At 39.2% G+C, this 17477-nt stretch overlaps 1 protein-coding gene across 1 annotated transcript in view; it reads left to right on the top strand.

Moving 5' to 3' along the window:
- Positions 1 to 274: 274 nt before the first annotated feature.
- Positions 275 to 17477, top strand: part of LOC138024320 (uncharacterized) — a 21619-nt gene continuing 4416 nt past the window's right edge. Inside the window, exons 1-3 of the mRNA XM_068871477.1 lie at positions 275 to 482; positions 10654 to 10758; positions 14788 to 14850. Coding sequence (XP_068727578.1) covers positions 339 to 482; positions 10654 to 10758; positions 14788 to 14850 — 312 coding nt within the window. The 5' untranslated portion in view covers positions 275 to 338. The remainder of the gene's footprint in view (positions 483 to 10653; positions 10759 to 14787; positions 14851 to 17477) is intronic.

The raw sequence follows: 17477 nt of genomic DNA, 5'->3' as shown, positions 1-17477 counted from the left end.
TGTCGACATATTTCCTAAGGTTTTGTCGAGTTCTTTCGAGCCCAGGGGCCCGTTTTTCAAAAGTTTCCTTAACGTTTCGGGGCCTAAAAGCCATTTGAGATACTGCCATTCACTTGCTTTAAAAAGCTGATCTTTTAGCATGTTTTCCAGATGGCTAAATAGCAAAATGATCACTTTTGAACGGGCCCAGGCTCTCTCTCGTTCTTCGCGTTTTTCGTCACAGATAAATTTATATGATGAAGTCATTTTTCGACATCCCATAATACCATTTAACAGATAACGCAGTTGAATCGCAAACAGAGAAGTGTTCGAGGTTTTCGACATTCAAGAGTTCGACTATGACAACGAAATATAATGACCCTCGTTCCAAAAGGAATTCTCGCTCGTTAGGTAAAGGTTCCAGGACAAATTATGATTTGAGAAAGAGAGCCAAAGTCTCGTTGACAGTCACCCATGAGTATACGGATGATTCAACTCCTGAGGTACAGTGAAACGACGAAAGTTCTTCTTTTGATTTGTTTTAAGTTGGTTTTGGATGTATGTACTTGTTAAAAATACGTCCACAGATGAATGCGCGTGTTACACATGTGATATTTCTATTTATGTAACAATCTTCGTTTTTTAAGCCCCAATGCCAAAGAAAGCGTGTTGCCCGAATTACTCGATAAATTTAAATTAATACAACTTCTATAATTTTTCTTATAATTATTATTAACCATGAAACACTGTTTTCAGCAAATCTTTACAGCCGAGTTCATGTATTCTTGCCATCTGTCTTTAAACCAACTTTGAACAAAATATACCCTTATGAAGCTCAATAATGGCAAGTCAATTGGATACTGAACAAGGCAAGCGGTGAAATCTTAAAAGCGACGAGTAATGGACTTCAACAACAATCTGTCGCCCGTCTTGCCGTAATCAAAGTGAGCTGTAGTCCTAATATTGTACAAGTGTGGTGTTTTGTACAACACTGAAATCAAATGGAAAATTCTCTTGTAACTTATGGGTTTAACAAAGACAGAGAAGGAATTGAAAAACTTGGATCTGTGAGCCCTGTTACAGGGGTTTCATTAAGTTTTGAAGTAGAAGGGACCTTGTGATAGAGTAAGCGGGCACCCCTATATATACAATAATCATTTAGTCTGGCTTTTGATCTTCAAACCTCCTTTGAGTAGAGGCGGGTACTGTACTTAGTGTAGACGGGTGCTAGTACCTGGGTCCCAGCTTCTAATAAAACCCCTGCTGTTACCTCGCTTATTTGTTTGTACTCAATTCTGCACAGTATTCTCGTAACAATTGGAAATTTCACTAATTCTTGTTAGTCAAAAATTATTTGAAAGAAAGCTTGTTGCCCATTTTTGCTTGATAATTCAAGTAAAGGGTTTTTCAGTAAAGGGTTTGATGCTGAACACTGGTGGGAAATTTATTTAGTTTCATAAAAGTTAAAAAAGTTTTACAAACTCGGAGCTAAAAGTTAAAACTTATGAAATATTTCGTCCGTTTTCAACCGGACTTCATCAGTCAATGATGTGAATGTTAAAAAGATGAATTTTAAAAAGGTTTTTTAACGCCTCTTGGGGGTTAGAATTGTGTCATAGATGGCTGCTAATTCGTAACCATTGTCTCTGTTTAACGCCGGTTTCGTAAGTTTAATTTGAATAGCTTCTTTTATCCTGCGTTTGAAGGTGTTAACTTCGGTTGATAGTACTTTTGTCTTATTTGGGTTCACCGAGTGGCCCTCCAGGCGACAATGCTCGTGAATGGCTGATGAACTTCTTGATTGGTGTTCTTTTACCCTGATTTCCAGAGAGCGGGCCGTTTCGCCAACGTACTCCTTCTTACACTTCTCACAATGGATCTGGTACACAGTACCGCATTTCTTGAGATTGACAGTTGTGTCGTTGACACGTACCAATTGTGATCTTAGAGAATTGACGGGTTTATGAATAAGTGTAACCTCATGTGACTTGAAAGCTCTTTGCAGGCGTTCCGAGATTCCTTTGATGTATGGCGTTGATGCATAGATTTTCTTCTCGTTTTGAGGCTCTTCGGTATCCTCTGTTGTAGATTTTGGATGTGGTATTGTTAGCATCCATTCTGGATAGTTATTCATTTTTAGAGCTTGCTTGACGTGCTGTGTTTCTCTAGTTCTGTCATCGTTTTCCGTAACCAAGGTCTGAGCTCTCAACATCAGGGTGTTAACCACAGCTCTTTTGTGTTGTAGATGATGGTTTGATTGGAAGTTTAGGTACTGGTCCGTGTGCGTAGGTTTGCGGTACACGGAGATCTTGGTAGAACCATCTTGGTTAATACTCACACAGGTATCAAGGAAAGGAATCCTGCCATCCTTTTCTTGTTCCGAAGTGAACTGGATATGTTGGTCAATGGAGTTTAGATGTTCTGAGAAGGAATCGACGGCGTTTTCGTGAATCTTGGCCATCGTGTCATCCACATATCGATACCACATAGTTGGAGGGGTGGGGGCGGTGTCCAGAGCTCTGCTCTCGAACTGTTCCATGTAGAGATTGGCCACTACAGGGGAAATTGGAGACCCCATGGCGGCTCCTTTCTTTTGTTTGTAGAATTCACCCTGGAATGTGAAGTATGTGCTCGAGAGGCACATCTCTAGTAGAACAGATAATTGGGCGATGTCTAACGGGCATCTATCCGGTAAGCTCTGGTCACTTTCCAGTTTGGCTCTGACAACTGGAATGGCTTCATTGATCGGAATGCTGGTAAACAGTGAGGAAACATCGTATGAAACGAGTTTCTGTCCAGGGGGTACTTCAAGTTCTGCAATCTTGTTGACAAAGTCTTCACTGTTGACGATGTGATGACTGTTGAGGCCAACAAGAGGTTTCATAATCTTAGCAAGGAACTTGGCAGTATCATACATCACGCTACCAATGCTCGAAACTATTGGCCGTAGCGGTACGTCTTTCTTGTGAATCTTGGGTAGCCCGTAGAACTTTGGGACATTCTCTGCTGTGGGGTACAGTTGATTGTAAAGATAATTAGGGATTCTCTTTTCTTTGCGCCACTCCTTCAAGGTTTGAATGAGTTTGTTTTTGATGGCTCTGGTTGGGTCAGATGTCAGTTTTTCATACGTATTGGTATCGTCTAGAAGAGCCTTCACCTTGTTGTGATAATCTTGTTTGTTTAGGATTACCGTAGTGCGCCCTTTGTCCGCTGGTAAGATTACAGTTGAATCGTCTTTCGCCAGAGCCTTAATGGCTTCCCTTTCAGCTCTGCTGATGTTTGATCTTGGGGGTTTGCTCTTGCTTACGATTTTAACTACTTCATTTCTCAGGCTCTCGGCTTGGCTTTTATCTTTTAGTTGATTACAGGCCAGTTCAGTGGCTGCCACGATCTCATCAACTGGGATCTTTGATGGAGTTACGCTAAAATTCAGACCTTTCCAAGGCTGCTGCCTAAGAAATTTTAAAGGGGCCCTCAGAGCTAAACGCTGAGAACTTAGGAGCCCAACATATGAAGTGAAAGGCATTGCTGTGAAAAATTAAGGAGCCCAGAGCTATTCTTTGGGAGCCCCAGGCTACCGGGCTCCTGTTAGGCAACAGCCTTGCTTTCATGAGAACCGAGCGTTCACTATCGGAAAGAGGGCGGTCAGAGAGATTCATAACCCACTTTGTCTGATCAATGTTGGTATCTCCAATGTTTGTCGTCGGTGATCGAGTTTCTTCTTTACTCAGTAGGCGGTCAAACTTTTGCCTCTGGCGGCTCTTTGCCATCTCAAAGTGCGACGAATGTGTTTTCTCGAAGAGAGTTAGAATTTGGTTGTTTATCTCTGTTGACACCTTGGATTGTAAACTTGATTTCAGTTCTTTTACGCTCTCCTCGTACTTTCTGATCGTAAAGTCGCATTGTCTTATTCGTTCCTGAAGAAGTTTCTTCTCGGCATTATGAATAATCTTCATGGTCTTAACACCTTTCATACAGGTTCGTAGTTTCAGGCTGTTTGGAGTAATGTTGTTGTATCTGCATCGGATGTTAAAGTGCTTGTGATTCTGCCACCGGGCGGTTAGGAAAGGAGAGAAAACGCTTGGAAAACTCACCCGGTGGCAGAATCACAAGCACTTTAACATCCGATGCAGATACAACAACATTACTCCAAACAGCCTGAAACTACGAACCTGTATGAAAGGTGTTAAGACCATGAAGATTATTCATAATGCCGAGAAGAAACTTCTTCAGGAACGAATAAGACAATGCGACTTTACGATCAGAAAGTACGAGGAGAGCGTAAAAGAACTGAAATCAAGTTTACAATCCAAGGTGTCAACAGAGATAAACAACCAAATTATAAATCTCTTCGAGAAAACACATTCGTCGCACTTTGAGATGGCAAAGAGCCGCCAGAGGCAAAAGTTTGACCGCCTACTGAGTAAAGAAGAAACTCGATCACCGACGACAAACATTGGAGATACCAACATTGATCAGACAAAGTGGGTTATGAATCTCTCTGACCGCCCTCTTTCCGATAGTGAACGCTCGGTTCTCATGAAAGGTCTGAATTTTAGCGTAACTCCATCAAAGATCCCAGTTGATGAGATCGTGGCAGCCACTGAACTGGCCTGTAATCAACTAAAAGATAAAAGCCAAGCCGAGAGCCTGAGAAATGAAGTAGTTAAAATCGTAAGCAAGAGCAAACCCCCAAGATCAAACATCAGCAGAGCTGAAAGGGAAGCCATTAAGGCTCTGGCGAAAGACGATTCAACTGTAATCTTACCAGCGGACAAAGGGCGCACTACGGTAATCCTAAACAAACAAGATTATCACAACAAGGTGAAGGCTCTTCTAGACGATACCAATACGTATGAAAAACTGACATCTGACCCAACCAGAGCCATCAAAAACAAACTCATTCAAACCTTGAAGGAGTGGCGCAAAGAAAAGAGAATCCCTAATTATCTTTACAATCAACTGTACCCCACAGCAGAGAATGTCCCAAAGTTCTACGGGCTACCCAAGATTCACAAGAAAGACGTACCGCTACGGCCAATAGTTTCGAGCATTGGTAGCGTGATGTATGATACTGCCAAGTTCCTTGCTAAGATTATGAAACCTCTTGTTGGCCTCAACAGTCATCACATCGTCAACAGTGAAGACTTTGTCAACAAGATTGCAGAACTTGAAGTACCCCCTGGACAGAAACTTGTTTCATACGATGTTTCCTCACTGTTTACCAGCATTCCGATCAATGAAGCCATTCCAGTTGTCAGAGCCAAACTGGAAAGTGACCAGAGCTTACCGGATAGATGCCCGTTAGACATCGCCCAATTATCTGTTCTACTAGAGATGTGCCTCTCGAGCACATACTACAAACAAAAGAAAGGAGCTACAAACAAAAGAAAGGAGCCGCCATGGGGTCTCCAATTTCCCCTGTAGTGGCCAATCTCTACATGGAACAGTTCGAGAGCAGAGCTCTGGACACCGCCCCCACCCCTCCAACTATGTGGTATCGATATGTGGATGACACGATGGCCAAGATTCACGAAAACGCCGTCGATTCCTTCTCAGAACATCTAAACTCCATTGACCAACATATCCAGTTCACTTCGGAACAAGAAAAGGATGGCAGGATTCCTTTCCTTGATACCTGTGTGAGTATTAACCAAGATGGTTCTACCAAGATCTCCGTGTACCGCAAACCTACGCACACGGACCAGTACCTAAACTTCCAATCAAACCATCATCTACAACACAAAAGAGCTGTGGTTAACACCCTGATGTTGAGAGCTCAGACCTTGGTTACGGAAAACGATGACAGAACTAGAGAAACACAGCACGTCAAGCAAGCTCTAAAAATGAATAACTATCCAGAATGGATGCTAACAATACCACATCCAAAATCTACAACAGAGGATACCGAAGAGCCTCAAAACGAGAAGAAAATCTATGCATCAACGCCATACATCAAAGGAATCTCGGAACGCCTGCAAAGAGCTTTCAAGTCACATGAGGTTACACTTATTCATAAACCCGTCAATTCTCTAAGATCACAATTGGTACGTGTCAAGGACACAACTGTCAATCTCAAGAAATGCGGTACTGTGTACCAGATCCATTGTGAGAAGTGTAAGAAGGAGTACGTTGGCGAAACGGCCCGCTCTCTGGAAATCAGGGTAAAAGAACACCAATCAAGAAGTTCATCAGCCATTCACGAGCATTGTCGCCTGGAGGGCCACTCGGTGAACCCAAATAAGACAAAAGTACTATCAACCGAAGTTAACACCTTCAAACGCAGGATAAAAGAAGCTATTCAAATTAAACTTACGAAACCGGCGTTAAACAGAGACAATGGTTACGAATTAGCAGCCATCTATGACACAATTCTAACCCCCAAGAGGCGTTAAAAAACCTTTTTAAAATTCATCTTTTTAACATTCACATCATTGACTGATGAAGTCCGGTTGAAAACGGACGAAATATTTCATAAGTTTTAACTTTTAGCTCCGAGTTTGTAAAACTTTTTAAACTTTTATTATGCTTCCGGAGCAGGAAACAAATGTTTTTAATTGTTATTTAGTTTCGTTTTTGACACGGAGTGTAATTAGACACGATTGAGTTTCTTGTCTTCACGCATGTAATGAAATAGTATTGTTTGCCTCTTATAGCAAATATGTTGTTTGTTTCAAAAAATATTTCGCTGGAAAGGTGGCATTTATGAATTCATGTTGTGTAATATGCGAGCTTAGAGCCAGCATCTAAGGCCGCACCCGTTTCAAATGTACTTCAGTTCATTGCTCTTGGCACGGCAGTAGCACTGCAAACTCTGTCGTGCTACAAGGCATTAGCAGGACTTGGTTTCAAACGTTGAGCAACTTCCGTGCCGAGATAAATGAATAAATCAAAATACCATGCAAATATATTACAATCAAATCCAGGTTGCAATGTTTTGATTCACAGCAAGCTTATTTGGACAACCGCAGGTCTATTTTCATTGTTTTCGCAGTTCGAGTGAAACAAATTGTCTGAAACCAAGTAGTGCCAGAGTTGTGCCATCTTAGCCCGACATTTGCACGACAGGCATGATACAGCCTTCCATCTTGAATTGATTATCTTCTGCATAGCCATCATCTAATACAGTCTTCCGTCTTGAATAGGCCTTTTGCAACTAACGATCACATGGTACAAAATCCGCCATGCCGGAGGGCAAGCTCATTATTCTTCCCCCACTGGGACATTAAAACAGAGACCTGAACCAGTCAAGCTTGACTTGCCTTTATTTTAATGTCCCAGTGGGGCAATAATAATGAGCTTGCCCTCCAGCATGGCAAATTTTGTACCATGTGATTGTTAGTTGCAAAAGGCCTGTTGATTGTCTTCCATGTACCACACAGCCAGCTTCTACACGTAATACAGCCTTTCATCTTGAATTGATTGATTATCTTCCACAGCCTTTGATCTTGAATTGATTATCGTCCATGTACCGCATACCACGTAACCAACTTCTGAGATACTGTAGCTTTCCATCTTGAGTTGATTCTGCGTACTGCGTAGCCAGTATCTAATATAGCCTTCCATCTTGCTTCTGTTACACGTTACATCTAAATTTTCGCTAACTATGGAGTTTCTTGTTTCATTATTTGGAATAAAAAAGCTTGTTTTGAACTTCTAGCACTGTTTACATAGTCTTTGACATTAATTCTCTGATTCGGTAAATATTACCATCAGGCTTACATGGAACTATGTAAAATGTTTTACAAAGTAGGGTATGGTAGAATTGACAATTTTACCTTGTCAAGGAAAAATTGTTGAGGATGAAATTTGTTCATGTAAACAGACAACAAGGAATATTAATGAGATAAGTTCCAGTATCACGGTCATGTTCATTGCTGTTAAAATATACAAAATGCCAGCTGAAACAAAAGTAAGTTGGTCTGGAAAGAGGTTCGACGAGCTACAGTATATGTACAGGTAGGAACTGGTGTTTACGGTAAACATTATGTACATGTACATGGACAATCAATTTTTAGCAGTAGACAAAAGAGTTGAAAATTTGACACTTGAGTTGGCTGAACGAATTCTTATTTCCCATTACTGCCAGGCCTTGGTGCAAAAAGGGATGACAAACTTAGCCTGGGATGGCTCAACCATAGAAGTTTATAGTTTGATATTTTAAGGGAGCTGGACCTAGTTTCCATGGTAACAGTGCACAGTGAAGCGAAGGCTAAGTACACAGTACTTGTAGTTATGGTTACATTTTTAAATTTATGTAAAATTTGAGATAGATTTCATTCTCTGCCCATGATGAACCCTTTCAGGCCTGAGGGTGAGAAGGATTGTATCTAACACCACAATGATGATTTTGCTCATGAGTGGGGGCCACTTCAGAGATGATGAACGGGTTTATTTAGGGAAAAATACTTAATACTGGGCCAGTGAAATTGTGACAGACGATTTGTTGTTTTCATGTTACATGTATGTTCCTAACGTTGCAAAATTACCCTGTCAGAGTCAAACATTAATATAATACAGGGTTCTTGCTAAGTTTTTGCACAGGAGGTAAAAAACCAAAAATAGCAGGTAACTTTGTTACCTGTCCCTGCACGGGCTAGCGAGCTCAAGTCTTAATTTGACGTTCGTATCGATCGCTGTCGCTGGCCAGGGGCTGCTAAATAATTAATTTAATACTCAGCACAAAGAAAATAGGCTATGCTATTTCAATGATTTTCACTCGCCACCGCTTTTCTGACGCTTTGGTTGAAAACCAAATCTGTCGTTTCCACGCGTGGATGCCGGTTTCCCCTGGCCATGGGAGGAATGGCAAGGAAACATGGCGGACATCGTTTCGAGGGATGAGTTGGCAAGAACAAGCCGGATTGCTTTAACAAATGGTATATTTTCGAAGCGATAACATGTGCCAGATATCTTCACAGGATTGGTTGCAAGGGGAAAGCAATATTTTCTCATAAACGCAATGTCATTTCACCTTTGAACTGACGAACATTTGTTGGATAATTTCGGTAAATATTCCAGTGAAACAGGCGGTAACATTTACGTGAACAGCCGGTAAAAATAACCGGTTACCGGCTCTTAACAAGAACCCTGATAATAGGGCAAGTTTATGGACCGCAGGGCAAAAAACTTCTGCTCGTCCGCCCGTCCGAGATGAGTACTCTTGTATCTTGAATGAGTGGATTTCCAAAAGCACTTGTCCTATGCGATGAGTAGAGTTTGCGGGGGAAAAAAAAGTTCTTTTCTACTGTGATCTGAGTTCCCAAGCATCTCTGGACTTTGTAAACTAGCCTGCGTTTAGCAAATTTTGGTTTCTTTTCACTGCAACTTAACCCTTTTTTGCCCCTGTTTTACGAGACTATCTGGCTCTGTTGTTTCGGTTAAGACTGGGATTCACATTCCATATATGGAAATGATGACCTCGTTTGAGACAAGGCTTCATTAACACTTGAACGAGGCGATTACCGTTGTGGCAAGATAAGTGTAGTTGTACATGTAGTATTAAAGTGTTGTGATCATCAGGCCCCAGTTGTTCGAAGGGTGGATAGCGCTATCCATTGAATAAAATTAATCCCTATCCACTGGATAATTCAATTGATTTCTCTATTGTTTATCTGCTAGATAGTGATTTATCCAGTGGATAGCATTATCCACCTTTTGGACAACTGCGGCCAGATCATTTCCTTGAAAATTAACAGCCTCAGAATGTTGCTGGGACTTGTATGTTTCATCTTAGATTGCAATTTTAATGCCTCATAGATGTGCTGCATTTTCTCAGGTGGTGTATTGTACATAAAGGATGTGAGTGATCCCTGATGTGTGTGTGTATGAAATGGTGTTGCATTAAAAAGTGCAAAGAACAACCGAAATTGAAATAACTGGTAAAACAAACACTTGAGATTTGGTACAAAACAGATTATATTATACAATTTCTAAGTTTTGAAATGATATTTTGTTATTCACTTACCGGTAAATGGTTTTTTTTTGACATGTGAATTTAACTTTCGGACAACCAAATCTCAACACTACTCGTCCAATGGAGAAGTGGAATGAAAAAAAAGTTTTTTGGCCTGGACCAGTTTGTAAGAAAAGAGATTTTTAGGGGGAAAAGTCCATCAGAGCTTTTCATTCCCAATTTTTCCATCAATCATGCTTGCTCAGCATTCGATTACATGTATCATGTTGGATTCCACTGGCTCATGCAAACAAAAATAGTGGTCAGAAAAAGTGCCTGCTTCTATTTATAAGTGTCACTTTTTTTAACTGAACTGGTTTTCAAATAACTTTTCCTCAGTTACTACATGTATTACTTTTAAATGGGCTGATTGTTCATTATGTAAGTTCGAACTCTGGCTAGGACTTTTCAGATTCGTTTATCTCTTGACTGCTGAGGAAGGGTGAGAAATCTCTTGCAAAACAATGCCTAAAACAGCTTAGGATGACCAAAAAGCTGGCACATGACTCAGTTGACATTGATACAGTAGTAAAATTGAAAGTGGATTCTCAAGATATCACTGTAACTGCAGTATTCCTCTGTATTTCTTCGAAAGTTGGAAGACTAAATTTCATTAACAACGACACAAAGTCAGAGCGGTGGATAATTTTCAGCTGTGGACAAGTTACTCTATGTATTGTAAAGGTGCCTGGAAGTGTTTGGTTATTTTATTTTTGCAGATTTCACCTACTGAAGAAAAGACCATAAAGGATTTTGAAGTCCCAGCAAGTGGGTCACAATCATCACGTTGGAAGTCTTCCTTAGAATTTGCTCCACAGTCACAGGTTAGAGCTTGTCATCATGATGCACTGTTTCATGTGCTTTTTCTTTTATGCCACCTCTCTCAAATGGCCATTTTGCATTCCTGAAGTACTTTGGATATCAGATGCAGTCTAAAGGATCATCATTGTAGGCATTGTTTCTTGGTTTTTGTTCTTTTTGCAAGATGCCGTCTGTGTCTTACTTTGCTTTTACTAGAAAAAGACACAGTAGACCCATAGACTTCTAGGAGTGAGACTTAATAGATTTTACTCTGTCTAACGCCAGATGAGTTTGCTCGTCAGTGGGGGGGAGGTCAGTTGGTTAACAATCTCTAAATCCACTGAAAAACTATGCCCCCTTTAACCCATTGACTAAACAAACTTGATGTACAGTTACCAGTATGTATTAGAAGCCAGAGTGTACTGAAAAAGTTTGCAAAACAGTAAAAAGTTTAAGTTTACATTGTTAGTAAATCCATACAGTGACTAAAAGGATTAGGAAAGGGACATACACTTTTTACCCAGTACAAAATCTTTAGGGATATTCCTAACTTCATATACTGTGGAAACCTCGGATTAAAATGGTAAATAAAGCAAAGAAAGACCTGGAGAATGGCCTATTTCAGCTGATCTGAACCAGACAAAGTAATCACATCGATGGAAACTCTTTAATGTATTTTTTGATGACTTTATATTTGTTACATAATTTTAATTTGAGGGCCACTAGTTATTCAGTTGAAGTACTGTCCTGTGATTGATTGATTGATTGATTGATATGACTTTGTGTATTATTATCCTGTGCTATCTTCCTCCTTAATCTTAGGCTTTGTTATTGTTATCATTATCATCCTTAGGTCTTTCCTTTAATAATTTACACTGCATCTTTCATAGCTGAGAAGTGCACAAAAAAATTATCTGGAGTAGATTGAGAGCAACTGTACCTTGTAATAAGAAAAATTAATAGTTTGAGTTAGCTGTGAATCTCCTTCAAGTGATTTTTTTAAGTTTCATCTTAGCTGATCACTTTCAAGGAATAAAAAAGGGGGCACTGAGTTTGTTTTTGAGATACAAGTATTTAAAGGCAACATATGAGGTGTTTTTAGATGCCTCTCCTGTTGCTATGGTGACATATTTCATAAATTATTGAGTGCATCTTGTTGAGCAATAATTATTGGAGTTTCATACAGTACCATAATTATGTGAAACAGTGTCATCCAGTTAGTCCTGCTAATGAGACAGTCTCTTCAAATTGTTGAAATTGGTTTAAACCACCTTACAAAAGACAATGGAGCAGGAATAGGTCTTTTCTCTTTTGACCTCTTGCTTGGACATTTCGCTGCTGAACTCATCGCATATCCTTTACTTGCCTCATTTGCTTTTAGGCTTTACTTGTATGTTTGGAAATTATTCTTTCTAATCCATTTTCTGAGGAAAGCAATTTTCTGTATTTTGTGCATCAAATTGTATGCAATTAGGGTTTGCATGGACTAAGAAGTTCTTGAACTTTAGAAGGTGTCCTTGAAAACTCCTAGCACTTTATTTTTCTCGAAACTCTGCAAATTTCTTTTTAAGTCCTTGAAGTCCTTGATTTTCACACTACTTTCAATGTCCTGGACAAGGAGGCAACTTTGTGCAGACTGTGGCACCTTTCTTTCTAATATCCATCAACTTGGAAACAATGAAAATAAATCTTGAAAGGGAGTACCAGTATGCCAAAGGTAGGGTGAGTTGAAATGTAATTTTGGTGCTCCTTTGCACAATAAGTGGAATTGTTTAGTTTCAGTTTTTTCTTTTTACTTTGTTGGATTCATCGCTATTAGTTAATGCCTGCAAAGGTAGGTTTGAAATTACATCTTATTTTGAGTGAGGTGTGGGATTGCAGAAAATTAATATTCAGTTTAAAGGAATGATTCAATGTGCTCTTCTGTTTTTTTAATGAGTGGCAAGGTGGTTTTCTGCAATCCTGCACCTTAGTGCACATTTCAGTGTTATCTTGGGTCCTTCTTGAAAATCAAATTTGGTCCTTTAAAAACCTCTTGAAAAATGGTGGCAACATCTGATGAACTCTGACACTTTCATTTTGGACGTACATTTGTAGACGAAGATCGTTTAGGAACAAATTTCTACTTGAACTTGTAGTCTAGTCCTTTCAGGGTGACCTAAATATAGGTAAGATCTCTTAACTGGTGTTTGGTTAGGGTTAGGGTTAGAATGAAAGGCAACGTAGAGAAATGTAAAATTATGAGAATTACTAGACAAAAGAATCCTCTTGTTAGGGACTATTATATAAATGGTCAAAGTCTGGAAAGTGTACATTTTTATAAGGACTTAGGTTTGCTTACTAGTTCTAATTTATCATGAAATTCACATATACCGTAGATTCTATAACTGCGAGGGCTGTGAGGGTTCTTGGTTTGCTGAAAAGAACGTGTATGGACTTAAAGGACATCACTACATGAAGAACTCGTTACTGCAGTCTTGTTAGACCCTTGCTTGAATATTTATGCGAGACCTGGAATCCTCACACACAAAGTAATATTAATTGATTAGAGGCAATTCAGAGGAGGGCAACCAAGTTTATCCTAAAATCTAATGAGGATTATAATACTAGGTTAAGTCAAGTAAATTTACAAAGTTTATTTAACAGGAGATTTACGAGGGATGTTGTATTAAAGGGCATTATAATATAGATATTTTCCCTAAGGCGTCCAGTGAAGATCGTAACTTACATTATAACTTAAGAAAAAAATGACTTTTTTGACCTGTTTTGCATGTACAATAGAACTAATGGTTTTGATTATAGTTATTTTACCCGTATTATCAATGAATGGAATGGCCTACCCCATGAAATAAAAGAGTCTGCTAGTATTTCTGATTTTAAGCACAAAGTTATAACAGTTATAACAATTTAAGTACAAAGTTATATCAATGAATGGAATAGCCTACCCAATGATATAAAAGAATCTGCTAGTATCTCTGATTTTAAGCACAAAGTTATAACACTTCTTGGTAATTGTTTTTCTCTTTATTCACATTAAAGTTTTGGATAGTTAAGATGTTTTTTATTTTAGACTTGTATATGATCTGTAATATATACATTTCCACATTATATTGTAGTTTCCTCTTGGGGTGGATACCTCGTATGGTGTCTTGTGAGCTTGTGGATGCTTCCTTCTCCTCCTACACTGAATTTTTTTTCAGTGTGGGTTTGATTTTTTAATATAGCCGGGTTTTTTCCCCAGCAGTGCGCGTTCTCAGTGATTACTTCGAGGTCACATGACATATAACAATAAAACTGTTTCCCGTCAAAAGTCTCTTAGTGGGCAACAGTGCAAAATCTATGCCGTCAGAGGTTAACAGTGCACTGTTACCCGCGAATGTTGACCGACGACCGCCGTTGCTGCTGCCGTTGCACATTTTTCTTTTTGTGCTATATAACATATCACTTAATGACTGCCAGGTGATCTGGTGACGTAATTCGGAGGACTGGGGAGAAAAATTTTAACGCTGTATCCCACAACCGCGCGCAGCCTTATTTTCGAATTCAACATGGCAGAGGCGAGGTTAGATCTTGTTGGGTCTACTTGAATGTTCATTCAATAACAGGAAATGTGGTAGACACATAATGATCTGTTGAGTTTTGGCGATGGCAATACTGCAGGGAGTTTGGAAACAACACCTAAGGCCGTGCGTGGTTGTGGGATACGAAGTTAAAATTCTTCTTCCCAGTTCTCCAAATTACGTCACCAGATCACCTGGTGGTCCCTCAGGGAAACAGTTCATTTTGTTTCCATTGAGATTCTTGGGAAATAAAATGAACTGTTTCCCTCGGGACCAGACAATAAGTGTTTAATGTTATACTAGTGGAGAAACTGTATTAATTATTGTGACCTTTAAGTAAATTAAATATACAAAAGGAAAATCAGAACACAAGTCAACTGCATTAGGCAATGTGAGTGGTTTGATCTGTATTTCATGTTAAGTACATTGGTGAGATAGAAGAACTGTCTGCTCATGATACAATAATAATATAATTATTCCTCACTTTTAAAGGAAGAGCTGAAGAAAATTTATCGGGAAAGGCCATGGAGATGTAGGGAAAAGTCTGAAAGTTGGGTAAGATTTGGAGTCATGTTCTCTACATGTAAGCCTATGTAATTTGAATCAAGAGCAGCAGTAATAAATTGTTTTACAGTGAAGACTTATTGACAATAATTTGCTGATAGAATTCTGTGCAAGTTGGCAGACAGGTAGAAATTTCATATCTTGGGTCTTTTGTTAAGGGGACTACATGTATATTTCCTGTATGTAACAGTATGATACAAAGCTAGTCGAGAAGAGACCTTTAAATCAGAATCTTGTTCAATATTAGCATTCTGAGACTATTTTACTGGCTTCTGTTGCTGTGGATGGTAAGGATTGAAATGGATTGCAACTTGGAATAATTGGGCCAGTTTTGTCAGGGTCTGACAAAAAGAAATGGCCAACAATTCACTATGGATTGAGTTCTTTCTTTTGTTGCCTTGTCTTTGTCTTTGTTTACTCTCAATCGTTTCCGGTGTGGTGAATGTGAAAATATAAATTCGCGTCTTCGCTGGACGGTGCGTCATTAAAAGAGCAAAAAATATCAACATATGCTCATTCTAATAGTGCGCAGTCCTTGTGGCTGGATATTGTGTTTTAAAGCCAAAAAAATGATCAAGTTTACTTTTGGAGAAATATAAACCTATCGACAAAGGGCGCACAAAAACCTTTACAACATCGAAATTTACATGAAAGCTTTGAGAGCGATAATGAGCAAACTTCGTGCTGGTGCATCCGTTTCGTCGTAAACTAAAAAAAACACAACTCGTAAGCAAAGGGCTCATCGTTAGCAGTTTTGTACAGCCATTCATCCTTTAAAATTGAGTATTTAACCCCTTTTGTCGTTTTGATAGATGAAAAATTACAAACAACTTTGGTGTCCAAGACCGGTGCGTCTGTTACTGGTAAACTTAAAAACACAACTCTTTAGCAAAGGGCTCGTCATTGGCACTTTTGTACAGAAATTCATCATTTAAGGCTGAGAATTTTGCAGCTTGAGTTGTTTTGTTGTAAATGTAGCAGTAAAGAATGATTTTTTGGTGTAGATTTTCAGCGCGACAGTGAAGTCAAACACGGTTGACGGCACGTCACAAATACGATTTTAGTTCATTTAATAACGACATCTTGAGTTCTGTTGAGTACGATTTTCTGATTTCAACGGGTACGATGCGTTCACTTCAGGCACAAAAGTTTTCTTCAAAGGCTCAATGATGCGCTGATCACATTTATTTGATTTTTCTGCAAGGAAAAAGTATTGGGTTAATTTTGGGCATGCGCCCGGGAAAGGCCATCGTGATGTGATTCGGGCCATAATTCGCTGATTCAAACGGTGAATGAATGCTCTTAGTTCAAAGAAAAGATTTAAAAAAAAAAAAAAACTTCATATCATATGCCGTTCGCATCTATGTGATTTTTCTGCATTGAAAAATTTGACTTTTTTGCACGCGCCGGCAAAAGGTTATCGTGAAATTACTGTAACGCGTCACGGCCAACACTGAAAGAAATCATGTCTTCGGTTTTTCGGGGCATAATTTGCTGATTTAATTTGGCTCGTCTTTCGAGACCTTTGTTGCATGTAAAGGGTATTAAACTTCGAAATAATGCCCTGTGGGTATTTTCATCGGTGGCATTTGCGGCTCGGAATTGATAGTAATCAGAGCAACAATCACCGTATGTAAATTTTCGACTTGTGGGCGGTCACGCAATTTATTCTTTTGTCTCCGTAAACAATAACGTTAACAGGAAAAGCAAAATCATGGTTATGAATAACAAAGGCACAAACGTGATACCATACGCAATTTTAGGGGGTGTTTACTATGGAGCGCCGATTGTAAATAAATTATTTACCTCGATATTCTCAATTTTTTCATTATATAATAAATAATATTTTTTGATATGATACCATACTTTATTATTCGATATAATAAATTCTGATTTCAAATCAGTCGTTTATTATTTGATGTAAGAAATCCTGATTTCAAGTCATGTGCTTATGATTTGATATAATAAATCCTGGTTTCATATCATGCGTCTATGATTTGAAATCACGACTTCATGATTTAAATCTAACTTTTAGATTTGATATCAGAGAAATCATGGTTTAACTTAATAAGTATGATTTAACTTAATACCTAATCGGTGCGAGCGAGGACATGTGACAAGTCACACGATCATCTATTGCGCGGGAAAACACAAACATGTCGGATGAATTTTCAAGGTCAATTGCTTCTGCCATATCCCAGGCAGTTCAAAGGGCGGTCACGTCTTCAACCAGTTCAAGCTCCACCACAAGCTCCCCCTCGACCACCACATCGAGCTCCAATTCAAATTCTCAAGAGGTACGTACACGTGCTGGCCGACAAACGGTCATTGTGTTCGTCTGGAATCTCGTGTGTTATTTAATACTGAATATTTGGCCATTTTCATTTTTCCTGTCTTACTGTAGTGTTTGATGCTGGTTTCTGTGGATTGCATGTTGTTCCAGCAGCTTTATAAAAGTTGCATTTGGAACAGAAATCCCCCGCCTTTTACACATTGTATTTTCTCACCGTTGCATGCGCCTCAACGACTTGAAACGAAACCTTACAGCTTGTCACAACTAACTTCCGGTTAATTGACAACTATCAACAAAGTCACGCAACGGTGAGAAAATACAATGT

The sequence above is a fragment of the Montipora capricornis genome, chromosome 11, assembly GCF_036669925.1.
Source record: "Montipora capricornis isolate CH-2021 chromosome 11, ASM3666992v2, whole genome shotgun sequence".
Taxonomy (NCBI): Eukaryota; Metazoa; Cnidaria; class Anthozoa; order Scleractinia; family Acroporidae; genus Montipora; species Montipora capricornis.
Note: the sequence above shows the minus strand (reverse complement) of the source record. Positions and strands in the feature narration are given on the sequence as shown.